The sequence below is a fragment of the Poeciliopsis prolifica genome, unplaced genomic scaffold, assembly GCF_027474105.1.
Source record: "Poeciliopsis prolifica strain line A6 unplaced genomic scaffold, Auburn_PproV2 SCAFFOLD061, whole genome shotgun sequence".
Lineage (NCBI taxonomy): Eukaryota > Metazoa > Chordata > Actinopteri > Cyprinodontiformes > Poeciliidae > Poeciliopsis > Poeciliopsis prolifica.
The window spans coordinates 371,237-389,618 of NW_026562436.1; the positions used below are offsets into that span (position 1 = coordinate 371,237).

An 18,382-nucleotide genomic window follows, 5' to 3' on the forward strand; every position below is an offset into this window, starting at 1 on the left:
AGTACTTAGATAGCACAATAATTGTGTTTTAGCATAAAAGCTGTGATGTACTGTAGTTTCTACCCTAGTGAAATAAAAGCATTAGGTGCCTGAGATGCATCCATAAATCAGTCAGTCTATAAATCAGCCCAGATTTTCTCCTTTTGGGAGACTGGTGATCGGTCGATGCTTACATGTGAAGCCGACTTTATTCATCCATCTCATGTGCCTCAGTGAAGGTCAACAAATCAGCCACTGTCCTCTTTTACTCTGATGTGAGAGGTTTGACTACAAGACTGGCACATCAGGTCATGTCTGCATGTTTACAGTTATGAATAGTCACTCCACTGTTACCAACTCAGTGACTTTCTTGCTATATTTATCAACATTCAGACAAAAAAATAAATAAAATTACTATGGGCCAAAATCAAAATCCGAAGCTTTTTAAAGCTCAGCAATCAGCCAGAAATCTGCAATCAGTGCAACCCTACAAGCATGGCCTCTTTGGTAGTTTTCAACATGAAATGTCACTAAAACTAGCAGCGTGAGCACAGACATTCCTCTGTAATGGACAAAGTTTCTGTGATGTTTAGCTTGGTAACAACAGCACTGCTGATGAGTGGATGGGTTGGGAAACATCTCTGGTTTAAACCTGTCTAAGTCACATTAGATAAATTTAAGCCAGCCAGCAGGCTCTCTCTTCCCAGCATAAACCTGAAAATAAACCAGAATAGAAATATCCTTTGTTCACCCACAGAGGGGAAATTCAGTTGTAAGAGGAGCATCAGATCTGTAGTTTCACATAAATTTTTGTCCCATATCACTCAGAGAGAATTGAATGAACTTTACTATGATGGGAAAAAAAATTCTGGGTAAATTGCTGTCAATAACTTTTGTGCCATATTCAACAATAATATCATATTGTTATGCTTCATAATGTAATTTCTTTGACGTTCTGTTGTTAAGTACTGGTTGTTCTTAACATGAATCTTCCTCTGTCCTTCCAGACAGGTGATGAGTTGAAGGCTGAAGGCTGGCTGATTGTTAGGGACAATGGAGGATGACTGCAGGCCTCTGCTGGGCCCAGATCCCACCTTGGAGGGACCGTCCCACAGAGGCTCAGCTGGGTCACTGGACATCAGAACTAAACGGTATATAAAGACCCCAGAACCTCTGTACATCACAAACAGATAGTGTGCTGCAGAAGCTCTGAATCTCAAAATTGGCAATTAGTGGTGAAATACCAACGACTTCACAAGTTTGTTAAAATGGCTGAATGTACTGAAGCAAACAGTGGTCCATTCTGAGATGAGGAATGTTTTGCTTTCCAGATGGTTTTGGTTTTTTAGAAAAGTTCTCTGCAAAGTTTAGAATGGACAACAAATTTCGTTCTGAATTATATAATTCATTTTAATATTCTAGTCCAATTATTTATAATGACACTAATTGGAACATTTAAGACCATAAACTGTTCAGATGTGTCTTTCCACCAGAGAGAGGAGTGTAAGGCTCCTGGCCAGACCCTTAGTCAGATATCCTGTATGGTCATCTGGTAGACATACGTGATATAAGGCTTTTAGTCTTATATCACTATCGTTCATAAGCTCAGTTACTTTTCTATTTTGACAATTTTTTTCTGTCTTGTGTAAAATGAAATGAAATAAAGTTTTAAATGTTAAAATCTGGAAATTCAGAGGCATTTAGGATTTTCAGTATAAAAGCCACCTAGTTGTGTTTTGCAATGCTTTTAGTGGATGTGTTTTTTACTCAAGTGGAAAAAACATTGTTCGCTTCTCCTCTTATGTCCACGCTTGTACATTTGATATAGCTTTTCGAGGAAGCTAACTCTATGATGGACTTGTGAGTTTGGCACCACGTTGGCATAATTCCCCTCTCTGTTAGCAGGTTGTGTCAGTTTTAATCCAGTTAGGTATTTCGCAAGGACCAACAAGTTTCTAGCACATTAAAGATTACAAACACTCCCTTTCACAGCTTACAAATAGTCTTTGTTTTTACTCAGGGAATTTTTGCAGAACAGTAGTACAGCATACTGTACTGTGATCAGTTGGACGCTGTTCACTGTTCTGACTGCAAGAAACTGAGCTGTTAGAAAGTCCAGGTTGCCTTAACAGTGGTCTTGCTGGGCCTCCTTTGTCTTCTTTTCCTCTTGACGCATAGACTCTATGTGGTTCTGATCAGTTCACCTTGTTTTGGGGAATTTAAATTAAAAGTAAATGTGGCAATGCTGTGGTTTGTGTGGTGTTGCAGGCCTTTCTATGTGGAGCCCAGGAACATTGTAAGTGATGACCCTCAGGAGAGGATCTCTGCTGAGGCTGCCATCCTGAACAGTAGAGTGCATTACTACAGCAGACTGACAGGGTCCTCTGACACAATGCTGGTAGGTCAAGTCACTTTGTTGCTATCGCAAAGAATAATTTTAATTTACATTTAATTTCCTTGCTTAATGTATGCCAATAAAATTGGAGAAGAAATTATAGTAAAATGGTTATTTTATGTATTTCATTTTGCCATCATTGCATCCAGCTGTGAATTAAAGCCATGTGAATGTTTGCATTTATTTCTCTGAAGATGTCATTGATTGGAAAGCGTTGGTGTTTATTTTGCTCCTCCAGAGTCCTCCAAACCATGTGATCCCCACACCAGAGGAGATGTACGTCTACAGCCCTCTCGGGATGGCTTTCAAGGTTCCAGACAGTGAGCAGGCTGCTAAGAACCCCAGCATTGTCACCATGTAAGGCCTCACTGCTTCATTCAGCGTCACTGAACGTGGAGCCATCATCTTTAGGGCTTTGATACTCTTCTGTGTGTTTCCTTGCAGCTTTGCCATATGGAACACCATGATGGGGACATCCATACTCAGCATACCGTGGGGTATTAAGCAGGTCGTCTAGCTTTTACTGTTTCCTCAGGCTATGTCTTTATACTAACATTATATATATAACATATCCAACAGTTGTTGGACATCGATTTTTTTTCCCCTGAAAATTAAATAGACTTATTTTATTCACCTAATTTCTTCAGGCTGGTTTCACTCTGGGAATCATCATCCTCATCTTCACTGGCCTGCTAATGCTGTATTGCTGTTACATTGTCATCAAATCACCAAAGGCAATTAGTAAGTCCAGCAGTATCTCTTCTGCTTAGTCCTCTCCCTGTTTTAGTTTAATGAAGTAAGGGATGATATTGTATTGTACATGATAAATGTTCTTATTTTTTGAATCTGAACAAACTTGGTCTGTGCCATCCTTCATTGGGAAAACAAGATTACCATTCAGGACTTTATCAAATTGCTGGAATTCAGCAGACTATAAGAGCTTAAAGAAATCCCTTAGTGTTGTTTTGAAGCATGATTGAAGTCCAGTCTTGACATTCTTTGAGAACGATGGATGGTGAGTAAAATTGGGAGGTCCGTTATCTGTTGATGCCTTCATTTTATGTCGTGGTGTGGTAGTTTCATGGGTTCTGGTTATGGTTCTACAAGTTTCCACATGTGATGTGATAAGACCATGGGCCATTATGTTATCACTGATATGAAGGGCTAACCAATAAATTATTATGGAAATATTAGTATGTGCAACATTCATATCAAAAGGACTGCTTGGAATTGGCTAATGTATTGCAGATACTGTTGACTTGTGTTTTTCATGCTAGCATAATATTTAACCAGTTGGACAGATATTATGCCCAACTAGGATGTCATTATTTCTATCTGTGCCAGATGGAAATAATATTCCACTGACACTTTGCCCTGTCAGGCAGCAGATGTTCACATCAGACACTCATAACCTTGTCCAAAATGCTAAGGGTCACATAGTGATGGAAGGACAGATGATGGATAGAGGAAATAAAAGAAAATACTCCACTTGATATTAATAAATTCATGTTGTGGAAACCTAAATGTAGAATCTGTTTGGTCTGAAGAGCGCAGTTAATGGTGAGAACAACCAAAAGTGTGAAGAGTGATCTGGTCCAAGACATTCTTTCTGTCACATTCTCACATTTTTTTTCTGACAGAGTATTTCTCAGGTTGATGAGTTTATGTACTATTTAATTATAACAAAACAGTTGAGGAATCTTGAGAGCCTTATCTCTATAGATCTGCTAGGTAAATAGCAATGGAGCATCACCATCCTTCCATCTCTAACATTTCCCATGAGCTTTATTGAAGATGAGTGCAGGTCTTTCCAGAAAACTCTTCATCCACTGTGGACATAGTACTGCCACCTGTTTGTGACTATGTCCTACTTTGAGATTTTCCCAACCTACCATTCTGTAGGTTGGGACTGTTCAGACATGCTGGTTTTCAAATTCATTTTAAAATTCCTTGTTTGCTAACTTGTTCCTTGTATGTAAGCTCAGCACATTCTTTGTGTTTTAATATCCAGCAATGAGGCATGTGTCAGGGGTCATAACCAACAAGGGAATATTCCTCTGGATAGGAAAATTAACTGATATTCTCTAAAATACTGTTCTGTTCTGCTCAGGGGGTGTGGACACATCCAGCTGGGAATTCCCTGATGTTTGCAGGTTCTACTTTGGAAAGCTTGGCCAGTGGTCCAGCTTGGTCTTCTCCATGGTGTCTCTTGTTGGAGCCATGGTGGTATACTGGGTACTAATGTCCAACTTCCTCTACAACACTGGGCAGTTCATCTACAGTAAGTTTAAACATGACCGTAATGTTCCATGTTTACTCTGCTGTCTTGAATCTCAGTCTGGTATGTGCTGTTGTGTGCAAGTTTTCAAATGATCTACCAAAGTGCAACATTGCTGCTCATAAACATGTAATTCCAAAGTCTGACAGCAGTTTTCCTTTACAAGGTTGTTCGTGAAGTCATGTCCCCTTATATCACTAGTTTCCATTTTTGCCTTAGTACTTGCTTCAGCAAATTTAAAATGCTGACTTAGCTCTGATTGTTCAGCTCATATATTCTTTTGGAAGTGGCTTATTCATTTAAACTGGCACTAGAAACGTCTTTAAGGGCTCTTTATTGTATTTGAAGCGATAAGTAGGTAGTTGCTTTGATCATGCAGCTATCAAGTCACATTAAGGTCATGCGACCATTTTTATCAATGCATAAAAATTTTATCTTGGGCATGTTTGTACTCAGAAGTTGCAGCTGTTCACACATTCCCTCATTAAAACATTTTAAAAGATGAATTCTTTAGGGATGTCTAGGTGTTTGACTGAACTCAAACACCCTGGTCGTGTATAAATGTGCATTTAGTTAACTGTCCAGCAGTCCTTTGAAATAATAAGAAATGATTGTACATTGTGAAAGTGAATTCATAAATGAGTGTTTAAAATTCTTCTTGTTTCTTCACATGTCTATAGACCATGCTCACAACGTCAGCACATCAGATTCAGAGTATGGAACCAACGGCTCTGATAGAGGTGAGGAACCTGCATCAGGAAACCTTTACTTGTAACATTTCTGCGTAGTTTTAGAGACTCTTCTACACCCACAAACATATACTTTCAATTAGTTTTAAAAAGAGTTGATTACCATTCATATCTATGAGTGCAGAGAAGAAAAGAAAACAATTTTAATTGATTGTTTATCTCTATTTCTGCTATTTCTATTTCTCTTTCTTCTGATTACATGTCATTTATGGTGCTTTACAAGAGATTCCTAAACCCGACACAAGTGATGAATCTGAGAACTTAAAAAAATAATAATAATTTTGGGTCAAAAGATTTTTTTACAACCAGACTGGAATCTAGTTTCATTACATTGCATCAGATTTGAGTTAATGTTTTAGACCCTAAAGTTCTATTTATTAACAGGTTTAGCTGATCACAAAAGGCCATTCTTCACTATCTCGTCAAAATCATAATAAAATAATTGTGCTCAATGAAATGTAAAATTTTTAGCAGATTTTGTCATCTTAAGAGCAAAATATTTATAAATAATTCACACATCTGGATGTATAATGAATCTGGTGGTGTCATCTTAAATGACCAGCATATAGACCTGGGTAAACATGTCTGATCACTTCTACAGAATTACATTCACCAATCCCATTTCAGACTTAAATCAGTTCTATTTGAAGCAGGCTCTGGCTCAGGGACGTATTGGTTAGGGTTACACACTCAGGCCAACAACATGGAATAAACAGTGTAACAGTGGTGTTGGTGCTAAAAGTTTGCTGCAGCGCATCCTACCCTCCTCTCTATGTATTTTGTGGTGATGTGTGAATGAGGTTGTTAATTCAGATCTTTTGCCTAAAAGGAATTCTGTGTGTTTTGGAGTAAAGAGGATCATTCGCAGCCGTCCATTTTAAAGGCCAGGGTCTGTGGCCCCTTTTATTTCACCTGTCAAACCTTTTTACTCATTCTCATCCTGCCCTCTTCTTCACAACCTGCTTTCCTGTCTGACCACTCTCAGATAAAAAAAAACTTAAAAACAAACAAAAGAACATCAATAATGATGTAAACGATGACATGCAAAGTAATTATGCTCAAATTTGCATAAATGTTAGCTCATACATGACACAAATCCCAAAATCTAATGTTTCCAATCTCTAAAGTCTATTTCTTTAAATGCATAATCAACCTAGTCAGTTGTAGCAGTAGTTTATAAGATTACCCAAGTAAAAGTAAAAAGTACAGTGCAGTAAAACTACTCTAAGTACCTTTTTTTTTTTTTTCAAAATGTTACTCAAATTACTGAACCAGAACTTGATCAATCAAATAAAATGTAATTGATTGATTTTATTTGGTTGATTGGTTGAGAACTTCCCACCTCTGAACATGGACACAAATTTATTAGCTTGTTTTGTTAATAAGCTTAGTGTGACGTAGTGGCATGTATTATCTTGTTGTATTATCTCATCATGGTTTTGCTAACATCATCAACATCCAACATTCTCAACTCATTCAACTTGTTTAGGAAAACAAGTTGAATGAGTGATTCAACTAAATTTTTTGCCTGTTGCTGGTTTGCTCCATGATTCTAACACACACTATGTGCAAGTTGACACAGCAGCATGTCTCCATCTGTAAAACCACCGCAAGCATCTTGACGCTCATGCTATGTATAAAGGTGACTTGGAAAACCACTTTACAACATATTAACAGATTAAACATTTGTAACAGCTGAAAAATGTATGGGGGATAGAGGACACGGCTTCGGTGTGGGAGTCCATATTCTATCAAATCAAGATGAGAATAATAGAAACTTTGTCTCGATGAGGTAAAAAAAAAAAAACACAATCACAGTCAAATAAAATAAACTGCTTCCATTCCAAGGCAGGGGTAGCTGACTGTGGATGGACAATGCCCGCCCATGGTGCCGGGGCTGTGGGTAGAGCGTGTAGAGAGTAGGACTATGCATCTCTTGTCTGAGTTGTTCTGTAGGTACCAGCTTCAAGAGAGAATATTTATGAATATGGACCCCCAAATAAAACTCTGGCCACCCCTGCTATAACAGCGTGGGTGACTTGACTAAATGTAAAATATGTGAAGTTGTGCTGTGAGGTGAAAAGTAAAACCCAAATTAAAGTGTAGGTATCTGAATCCTTCTAATTGTGTATTATTAATAATGTAATTGTTTTAAATTATGCGTGTGGTGATGTCTTGTCGATGTGTTCGCCAGTTATCTGCCCATACCCTAAACTTCACCCTGGAAGTAATGACTACAGGAACAGTCTGTGTGGCAGCTTTTCTGGGAATGACTCATCTGGGAGCAGCTTTGATCACTACTGGAGTAAAACCAGCACCATTCCTCTCTACCTCATCATCCTGCTGCTGCCACTGCTCTGCTTTCGTTCTGCCTCTTTCTTTGCAAGGTTCACTTTCTTTGGTAAGTGGAGCCCAAGATGCTGGAATGCTGTCAAGAAGTTTTGGCATTTTTCCAAAAATGTGGGACTCAGTGAGCGAATAGTTTATTCTTCATCTACCTTGCATAGTCTTTTAGAAAGATTTTTTTACCACATGGGGAGTGTTCAACACATTCTTTGGTCCTTAATTGTAAAACCACTGCAGTCTGGAGTAAAACCAGACTGAAGTCAGTGACCAGACCTGTCACTGACTTCTATTCTGTAGTGTTGACAAAGCCACCCTCTTCCTCCTATGATAATAAGTGAGACACAGTCTGCTTAAAGGCAGGACTTAAAGTCCAGAATAAAATGTTGTGTTGTATCATCAGTCTGAGACCTCTGTTGGCTTGTATATGACAATATGGCTGTTGTGCAATTTGCTGGTTATGTGGTGACTGCTTGCTGTTTTAGGCAGACACCAGCACAGAGCCTCAGTAACTTGTGAGTCTCGATGGATGAGTCAGAAGAAGGAACTGCATACCACAGGCATGGTGTCATCTGCGTAGTCAGCCTTCCACTGAACAGTGTCATGGAAAAGTTGTTCATTGAGAACAATTGAGCTGTAATTTGATAAAAGGCATGAAAAAGATGCGAGACGGTTGTTTTAAAATGACTATTTCCCTCAGCATGGGAAGGTTGGGAGCCTTCCCAAATGTTTCCAGCTGTTTCTGTTAAACAACAAACTTCCAATGTACTTCCACCTTGCAGATTGATGTGAAGCAAACTATGATTTGACAAATGTGGTCACAGCTGTTGATGTTGATTTCATCAGGTACCTTAATTTGCATCATCTGACCCATTGATGGACTTCATGGCTGTATCAATAGCGACTAGCTTACTGTCAGTTTATTCTTCACTTATCTATATTTACATAGTAATTAATAGTTGTATTCAGTGTAATTAATCTACTTGTTCTTCACTAATTCCAAAGGATGTTTCCGTTTCTGCTAGGCACTATATCAGTCATCTATCTGATTGTGCTGGTCACAATCAAAGCTTCCCGCCTTGGCTTCCACCTAGAGTTCCACTGGTTTGGTCCGTCCCAGTTCTACGTTCCAGGTAGATCTGCCTGTTCTCTGTCCTGCTCTGCCACAACCCTGAGAAATGCTCACACTTTTATCAACACTGTATTAAAAATGCCCCATGTACCTCGTAACCATGTTGAATGAAAATGTTTTTGGATCTTTTAGGTGAACATGGGTGGGGGAGATTAGAGGATGCTTTTATTTTATACTACTGCGTTTAGAAATAATAAAAAAAAAATCTAGAAGGTCTATCTGGCTGTTATATCACTTTGATCTTTTGTTCTTTTTAACTGAAAAGTAATAACAAGTCTTGAAAATGCTTTAGATGTAATGGTTAGTAAGACTGGGTAGAGCACTAAATGTATAACCATACCAACACAGTGACCTTTGTTTTGGTGAAATCTGTCTCATACATAAAGATCTTGATTGTGATGCTTATATTTTCTCTGAGACTTGTGGTTTTCCTCTTCTTTCAGAGTTCAGGCTGTTTTTTCCTCAGCTGACTGGTGTGCTCACCCTGGCCTTCTTCATTCACAACTGCATCATCACATTGATGAAGAGCAACAAAAACCAAGAAAATAATGTGAGTCTCTTCTCAGTTACTGTTGCTCACAAAATTAGTGGGACAAGCTTTTCAGTGGTTCTGGCTGGACCAATCGGTTCATCAGGAATTTGGAGAATGACCTTGAAATTGATTAGACTTAATTTTCTGTTTTTATTTTCTTTATTTGCCTAACTATTTCAACAAATGCAGATGAAAGAAGTAGTGAAGAAATTGGTTTTGTTAAATATTTTAGCCAAGGACAGGCTCCACTGATTTTATTACAATTCATTTGATTAAATATATAATAAAATGTAAATAAATAAAGTATAACAGAATGTTAGGTAAGGATACTACCACATCTGGTAATATTGTCTTTTACACTGAGACAATTCCTGTAAAAATATGAACGACCGTCTTGCTCCAAATGTTTAGTGGGTCTCATTTAAATAGACCTTACTGCTGCTAGAGCCTGTTGTTCAGGCAGTATTTCATTAATCTTAATACACTTCTGTGGAACAGTGCAAAGGTTTTGAATCTTCCTTTTGGATTTCAAATATATTGGTCCAATAGTGAAGAACATTTTATATCTTTGCAATCTATTTGAATCAACTCCATAAATTACATAAAGTGATCAAGCTGTGTAGAAACTGTCCAAGGTCTGTTCTAATCTGTTCAAGGTGGAAAACAACAGTAGTTCACCCACCAGGTCAACTGCTTTTCATCTGATCCTAGTTTTGGTTCAAATTGAGTTCAGGCTCAAATATTCCACATGGATCCTTTACAGTTTTTTTTCCATGCAGGTAAGGGATCTGTCCTTGGCTTATCTTCTCGTTGGTGGAACATATATGTATGTGGGTGTGTTGATCTTTGCTGCCTTTCCCTCACCTCCTCTCTCCAAAGACTGCATTGAACCAGTAAGACATAAACTTGTTTGCCTTTTTTTATACATATAATTTTTAGTTCTGTTTTCAAACTTTATACATTATGTATAGAAAGGTCACTTTTCTATATACTGTAGCATTAAAGCTAAATCACCACATCATAAACATAGTATTGTTTTATCCCGTCTTGCCAACATCCAGGTATGCATTTAGTTATTCTCTTGTGTTTCTGCATTAGTAATATTTCTTTAGATACCAGTAAAGGAACTGTTTGTTACTGTGTTAAATTCTGATGTAATGTATAGACAGCTAGTTCTTGTATATTCATTGTTCATTGTGCATTCAGAAGACATAAGGTTATAATGGGTCAGATTATATTCAGTTCAATTCAGTTTATTTATATCACACCAAATCACAACAAATGTGGTCTTAAGACATTTTACAAAAACATAATTTCAATTCAGTCATACATACATTCCAATTGACACTAGTTATCTAATAGTACAATTAATTCAATTAATTATTGAAAGTAGATTAAAAAGTTTCTAAAGAATCCCATCAGGTAGGATCAAATCATTGCCTGACAGCATTCACTCCTCCTGGATGAACACGTTGAGACAATCGTTTGCATTTTATCTTTACAGCAGTCCCTCATACTGAGCATGTAGCAACAGGAGAGAGGGAAAAACTCCTCTAGAGAAACCAAAATCAGACTCAGTACAAGCGGCCATCTGCCAAGACTGACTTGGGGTTTGAGAAGACAGAGCAGAATGAACAAGAAGAAACTGATGAACTGATGTAGGATTATTTTGAAGTTCTTGAAAGTAAAAGTTCAAAGCAGGACAGGTGATATGTCAGCCGATGTCCTCCTCCAGGAAGGAATCACAGCCAATCAGAAGGCTAGACCAAGTGCAGCTTCAATAAAGAAAAAAAAAAAAACAGATAAAACTACCTAATTTAACTGTTAAAAAAAAAAACAGCAAATAATGCAAGTTTTTGCATTATTTGAACAAAGTGACAACAGTTTATCCCCAAGCAGCCTAAGTCTATAACATCATAAGTACAGAAATACATCAGGATAACCCAAGCTGGTCAAACTACAAGCTTTATCAAAAAGGAAAGTTTCAAACCTCGTCTTAAAAGTAGATGAGTTCTGGGATGGGTGAAAATGATTAAAATATATGTTAATACTTGATAGTCATCTTAGTCTGAAAAATTGAAATGGCCTAAAACATTTTCCCTTTTATTGACTTGTTGTTTGGTCCTAAACAATATGTACTTGTACACGAATTGTATCTATCAAGTATTCAAAAAATGTCCATATCTGTCTCCCATTGGATCTCCTCAGGAAAATATAACAAAACACAACAAAAATATTATGTAGCTGTGGACTAGATGTTACAAGGTGTGACTGCCCAGCATTTTGGCTCATCTACAGTATTACAGATTGAATGTTTGAAGTCAGGACATAATTTCAAGTGTTTGTAACTTTGGAATTTTTTTTTATCAAACTACTGTCCTTATTTAAGGACTATCTTCCTTAGAACACTTTTTTAAATAAACTGTTATATTAAAATGTAAAACAATACATCCTTTGACTAATTTCTTATAAACGAGATATAAAAGATATTTCAAATGAGGTACAATGAAAATGAAACAATATGAAATGAATAAGACATTGAATGCCTGGACACTACAAAAACAAACCAACCTTTAACATATAAATAAAAGTAGAAATAATTTAATCTCTTGATGGATTTGAACTTATTTTTTCTTTGAGAGATGCCATTTCCTGCCCAAAACAAGGTTCTTGTTGAATGTTGTTAATTTTAAGTCTAAACCTTAAAGGGTAATACATCATATTAGCCAGTCTTCCTCAAATTGTGGTCCCTCAACTACGGGTAGTCAGCGGGCGCCTCCTAGTGGTTACCAAGGTATGGCATTATTTATTTTCTACCTACAGTTAGCTTTATTGCAGTTTTTTTCGTTAGTTTTCATTTGGACATGGAGGTGAGAATGATTTATCTCAGCTATATAAATGAAGCTTAGTGATTAATATGTAATAGGCTTTTGAGCAAAAATTCAGGTTGGTATTGCACTAATTTATAATTGTAATTTACACTCTGCTTAAATTTGCAACTGTGCTCTTCCTTTTTACTTTTTTTTCCAGAACTTTTTAGATAACTTCCCCAGCAGTGACGTGATGGTGTTTGTGGCTCGAGTGTGCTTGCTGTTCCAAATGATTACTGTCTATCCTCTGCTGGGTTATTTGGTACGAGTCCAAATTATGGGTCAGCTGTTTGGAAATCATTATCCCGGGTAGGAGAATACAAATTTTGTTTATAGTTCATATTTTGAGATTTAGTTATATTTGTTTTTCATTTATAGTCATGAAAACTTAGGGTCAATATCAGTTTTGTTTACTTTCAAAACAATGTAATAAATTTTATTAGATATGACTGGTTAACTTAAATCTAGTTAATAACTTTAAATTATAGTTTGTACCCACTGTTTAGTTTACTAACCATGATTTGTCAATATGTTCTAGTTTTCGGATTGCATCTTTTGAGCTTTGTCAACATAAATGTTCAATTATAATAGCTATTCAATCTATTTGATAATATTCCATTATTAATGCATTTCACTGAGTGCTTGGTACAGTTACTGATCTGGTAAACCGGAACCAGTACAATGGAGCATCCGATCAGTGATCGGATCAGTGTTGAACTTGCCTGCTCAGGGTCATGACTCAGCAGTTTACCCATTTCAGGTCTTACTGGATCACCCAAGCATCAGAACTTGGTCATTTCTTGGAAACTCTTGAACATTGTTTCTGCTAACTGAATGCTGTCTGTCCCATTGTCTCTACTCAGTTTCATTCACATTCTGGTGCTGAATATTCTCATTGTTGGATCTGGAGTTCTAATGGCCATGTTTTATCCCAACATTGGATCTATAATACGGTATGTATAAGGTTATGTTGTTAACTGTTAACTGTTATGAAAGAAATATCCAGTAATGTTAGCTTGGAGATGCTTCTTCAATAAACTTGTTTAAAGCTATTAATTCTTCAACTACTGTTAGGGAATGATTATCTTTATTGTAGAAACATGACCGTAATAAGTAGCACAATGGTTTTTCTCCACCTGGTAGTATTTTGGAAATGTGCAAGGGAGCCTGAATCTTAAAAAGAGAAGGGTCTACAGCAGGGGTCACCAATCTTGTTCTGTTTTCTTGAATTATTACAATATAATTTTCCTCCTGCGGCCCATATCAGCTTTCTCATTCACTGACCACAAATATATTTCTCTCTGCAGATTTTCTGGAGCAATATGTGGACTGGCCTTAGTGTTTCTACTTCCTGCTTTAGTCCACATGTTCTCCCTGAGAGAGCAGGGGAGACTCACCTGGCAGTCAGCTGTTTTCCACAGTTTCCTGATCGTTCTGGGCGTGGCCAACCTGCTGGCTCAGTTTTTTATGTAGGAAAAAACAAAGCAAACATTTAAAGATAAGAAGATGTAAAGGAAGGTTTATCTGCTACCACATAACAGTGGTGTGGCTTAAATATCTGCACAACAAGCTCCAAACATATGAAAGCATTTACATACATATTTATTTCAATATGTACTTCATATTCAAGTAAATATATAACCATTAATTGTTTGAACTTAAATTGAGTAAAAAAAGTTTTGAACATGTCAATATTTTCTCTGTTTAAATATTTCTAAAATGACCATTGGCAGAGTGGTTTGAACCTCCCGTTGTTCTAAGAGGACTATGGGATGTGTGTCAACCCAAGAAATCCATACATATGAAGAAATCAAACAAATTGGTCTTCAAAGTCAGTTATGAGTAAACCAATGGATTGAAACAGGGAACATGTGAAGAAAAAGCATCTTCTACATATCTCTTCTAGAGATATCTCTCTTCTCCAAAGAGATGTAGAAGGCCAAGAAAGTAGCTCAAATTGGTAGCCTTCAAAAAGTTTTTTTTCCAACTTTTTCACAGTTGTCATTTCCAGCGGTCAACAGGCGAGAGGCAAGGTCACCTTGGACAGGTCACCAGTCCAGCACAGGACAGAGAAACAATCATGCACACATTCATACCTCATGAGGATTTAGAGAGGCCAGTCAAACTAAACATCATGATTTTGGACTGCGGGAGGAAGCCAGAGTACCCTGAGAGAACCTAGTCACAGGCAGGGAGTCAAACCTAGGACCTTCTTGCTGCAAGACAGCAATGATGCCAACTGCTCCACCACATAACAAAAAGCTTACTCATGGCAAATGCAGATGTAACCACAGTGTCTGCATCCCTCCCCGCCCCAAGGTTTTATTGGCTTTATTTGACAGTAAATTGGGTAATTAGAGAAAAGGGAAGACATGCAGCAAAAGTCGCCAGGCTGGGATTTGAAGCTGCGACAGCCATGTCGAGGGCTAAGGCCTCCATATGTAGGTTGTGCTTAACCCCTGCGCCATCTTAGCACCCCACAAGTGCCTTTTTAAACTTCTTAAACTTCCTGGTCTGCCAGTTGGAACTATGATCTGACTTCACCATAAACCAGCCAGGGGGCCTTGTAAGATTTCTGAAAGTCAAAAGAAATAAATAAGATTTGTCCAAGAGCCAAGAACCACTTGCAAAAAGTTGTGGAAATAGCAGGTGCATTTTCTCCAGTTAAGCAATAAGTAATGCCTTTATAGCAATGGCTTCATCTTGTGCACAGTGACTGCACAAGATGTCACCATGGAAGAACGTCTGGTGCAGAAGATTTGGACAAGTGTGCAAAATTCTTAGGAAAGACAGTGTGGTCTCATGATGTAAATGTGATGTAATGGCTCACATCAAGTTCAAAGAAAGAATGGTTCTGTACATCACTCTGGAAACATCATGCAAAAGGTGACATTTGCAGGTGGAAACATCACAGTATGGGTTCTGTTACAGCACCTAGTTCTTCGAGACTTCATATACTGCAAGGAAAGATAGATATATTTATTGGGAAATTTTTGATAATGAAACAAATGTTAATTTGAAGCAAATTCCAAACACACAACCAGGGAAACGTGACTCTTGAAATAAAGTAAAACTGTTGGGATGGCTCAGTTACCTGTTTTAAATGAAAATGTATGGAAAGAGCTGAATGTGCAATTAAAGGAACCCTGAAAACCTTTAAGATTTGGAGACATTTTGTCTGTGACAATAGGTTCTATTCCATGTTTCATTCTATTTGTTTAGTCATAAATTCACTAGTGGATTTACTTGCTTTGATTGTGTTAGTGGATTGCTTGGGTGTGCGTTGTTGCTAATAGTGATCTGGTGTTAATTTTATCTCTGTGTCCCCATTAGAAACATTTAAGCTGAGAAAAATGTTGACATGTTTAATACTGAAATTACCTGCCTTAATTTAATGCAGGCCAACCTTTGTTTATTTGACTTTGCTTATGGTGACATTGCAATGAGATTTGTTATGCGTCAGCTGATTCTGACCATCACCAAACATTTTGTAAAGCGATCTTCATACAGCAAAGTGCCATGTAGATATGTAGAGATTAAAAACATGGATGTGTAGGCACAAGAGACTCATACATTATAAAATATCAAACTAATCAGACAGTTATAATAAAGGTAAAGACTCAAGGGATTATGGACCTGTGGGGAAGCAGTTGTGTAGATTAGCATGGAAAAAATAATCATAAACTAAATGGTAAACTTTGATTTGAAAAAAATACCAATATAGACAAAAACATTACAATAACTGCAAAAATGTTAACTTGTATAGAAACGAAAAAGAACATATAGATACTGGTAATGTACTAGCAATTATAAAAATAATAAACTTTAAGAGATGACAAATGGGTAAAAACCAAAACCACCAAACTGAGAGTCATAATGATTCCTCCTCTTGTGATTTAGTTCTCACTGTAGTTACCAGCAGATGGCCATTTCCAGAAGACAGAAGCAGTTCTCATAAATGGAGTTGACTACAACGTTACGGCCATTACTGAGTTTTAAAAACCACTAAGAACACCTTAAAACAATTCTAAAATGCACACCAACTTTAAATGCAGACTTTAAAGTTGCTGTTTTGTGAGCTCAGCTTCTGATCCTCGACTAGCAGAGTTCTGAATTACCTGTGATAGAGCAATGATTTTTCCAGCAAGATCAGGAATCAGAGTATGACTATAATTGATTGTACTAGTTGTAAAAGTGTGAATCAAAGTTTCTGTATTGGACTATTAGAGAAATGGTTACAGTCTTGCAATGTTCCTCAGATGATGAAAATTGAGGTTTGTTCTCTTCCCACAAGGCTTCATATCAGCAGGTTTAAAGACAGTTGTGAAGCCCACTGTCTCGCTCCATATTAAAAGAATAGTTGATATCAAGAGCATAATTTTTAAAAAGATATGGTTAAAGATATTTTTCTGTTTTAAGTGAGAAATAATTCTTACCAGTTCAGCAATTCTCCAGTGTTTCCTCACCATTTAACAATAACTCAAAGCTGATATTTTGAGATAAATTATATCTTACATTTTTATGTTTTGTCTGAAGTAGGCTGTGAAATCTCCACACTTCGTAATTGTGGAGTTACTGATGGATACTTGGAACGGCTGCTTTGGTTAGTCTGTCAAAAACCGAGAACAGGATTTGTTGATTATTTTTAGTATCAGACATTAATTTGATAATATATGAATAGTTCACTTGCTTGACTGAAATCATCTAATTCTGGAAATTGTAATTTATTTGCTGATCTTTTCTTTCTGATATTCCTCATTTCAGAAGTTTTTATATTTTGTATTTCTTGACTCATTGTTGGATTTTTTCCAAATGTAAATGTAAAAATTCTATTTATGAAAAATTATTTTATCAAGAAATGTATGATTGTTGTTAATACTGACCAAAGTGAAACCAAACGTTTCCTGCCCTCAGCTTCATGAAATATTGTGGTTTGCTGTCCCTGTAGAGCAGTTTTTCTGCATCCTTCAGTTTTACAGTCTGGTAACACTTTTTGGGTTGCAGCTGATTTCTATGGCAGAGCTCTTAAAATGGCTGCTCAGCAGTGAAAACACAGCAGCACTCAGCAGTTAGACAGTTCTCTCAGACATCGGTTTTAATCAGACAATAACATTTGGAGTAGTCTGGACGAAGAGCAGAGTGAATTTTCCACTTCTGTGGGTTTAAGTCCAGGATGTTTAATTCTAGTTAAATATACTTTATTAACTTTATGATTCTAAAAACTTTGTTCTTACAAAAGTCACAGTGTATTGACATTTTTGTAAGAACTTCAGCAGCATTTAATGCTGTACTAAATGACGGACTGGTATTTGATATGTTAAGATGACGTCTGTACCCAGCTGATTGTATTGGCCTAGTAATGATGGACAAAGGGAATACTTGTATGAAGATGTAGGATCTAAATGTTTGTTAATTTTTATTAAACTTCTTGTTGATTTTATTATTTGTAGTTTGAATTTATTGGTCTTTAGATTCTATTGCCTTGCTTCCCAAGATCCAAGTGGGACTAAATAATATAGAATGCAATGTTCAGGTGCTTTAAGGTTGGTTTTATCTTCTGTTTTGACTGGAGGGATAAACTGTTGTATAGATGTGAAGCAGCCACTGAAAAAGGTGTCCTTTATATTCATTTGAATTTAAGGCAGGCTGATTGACCAGCAGGCAGAGACTGCTAAACATCAGTGAAATTGATGGGGCCTTTGTAAACTAAAATTATGTTCAGCAGAAAGGAAAACATTACCTGAAGCTTTCAGAACTTTTTGTGGCAGTTAATAAATGAGCCCCTCTGTAATCTGTTAACATTTCAGATAATTTAATGGGCTTTTTTTCTCTAAGTGTCTTAATTTTGACAAGTTCTTGGAAAAACTTTAATGCAGAAATCACTTTACAAAAGTGTTACTCCAGTTTTGACCAGTAACAAGGACAAGGAGTAAATGTTTGATGGAAATCTGACACTCCTTTTATCTAATATGCTACAACCAAATTTTTTCTTTGTTTTATTGTGGGAATGCGTTATGAGTTTTCATTTGTAAATGCAAATATAGAAGCCAAGATCGTGAAAATAACATTAAAAACATTCAGAATGACCTATTAAAAGTATCATT

The 18,382-nt window shown here is 36.8% G+C and overlaps 1 protein-coding gene across 2 annotated transcripts in view; it reads left to right on the forward strand.

Moving 5' to 3' along the window:
• Positions 1-17,718, forward strand: part of slc38a9 (solute carrier family 38 member 9) — a 30,779-nt gene extending 13,061 nt beyond the window's left edge. For both annotated transcript variants that reach the window (XM_055060572.1, XM_055060570.1), the window contains exons 2-15: positions 987-1,130; positions 2,248-2,377; positions 2,613-2,731; positions 2,819-2,882; positions 3,022-3,115; positions 4,485-4,655; positions 5,333-5,392; positions 7,596-7,802; positions 8,770-8,877; positions 9,320-9,426; positions 10,188-10,301; positions 12,439-12,587; positions 13,142-13,231; positions 13,586-17,718. In XM_055060572.1, coding sequence (XP_054916547.1) covers positions 1,033-1,130; positions 2,248-2,377; positions 2,613-2,731; positions 2,819-2,882; positions 3,022-3,115; positions 4,485-4,655; positions 5,333-5,392; positions 7,596-7,802; positions 8,770-8,877; positions 9,320-9,426; positions 10,188-10,301; positions 12,439-12,587; positions 13,142-13,231; positions 13,586-13,751 — 1,677 coding nt within the window. In that variant the 5' untranslated portion in view covers positions 987-1,032 and the 3' untranslated portion in view covers positions 13,752-17,718. The remainder of the gene's footprint in view (positions 1-986; positions 1,131-2,247; positions 2,378-2,612; positions 2,732-2,818; positions 2,883-3,021; positions 3,116-4,484; positions 4,656-5,332; positions 5,393-7,595; positions 7,803-8,769; positions 8,878-9,319; positions 9,427-10,187; positions 10,302-12,438; positions 12,588-13,141; positions 13,232-13,585) is intronic.
• Positions 17,719-18,382: the final 664 nt, after the last annotated feature.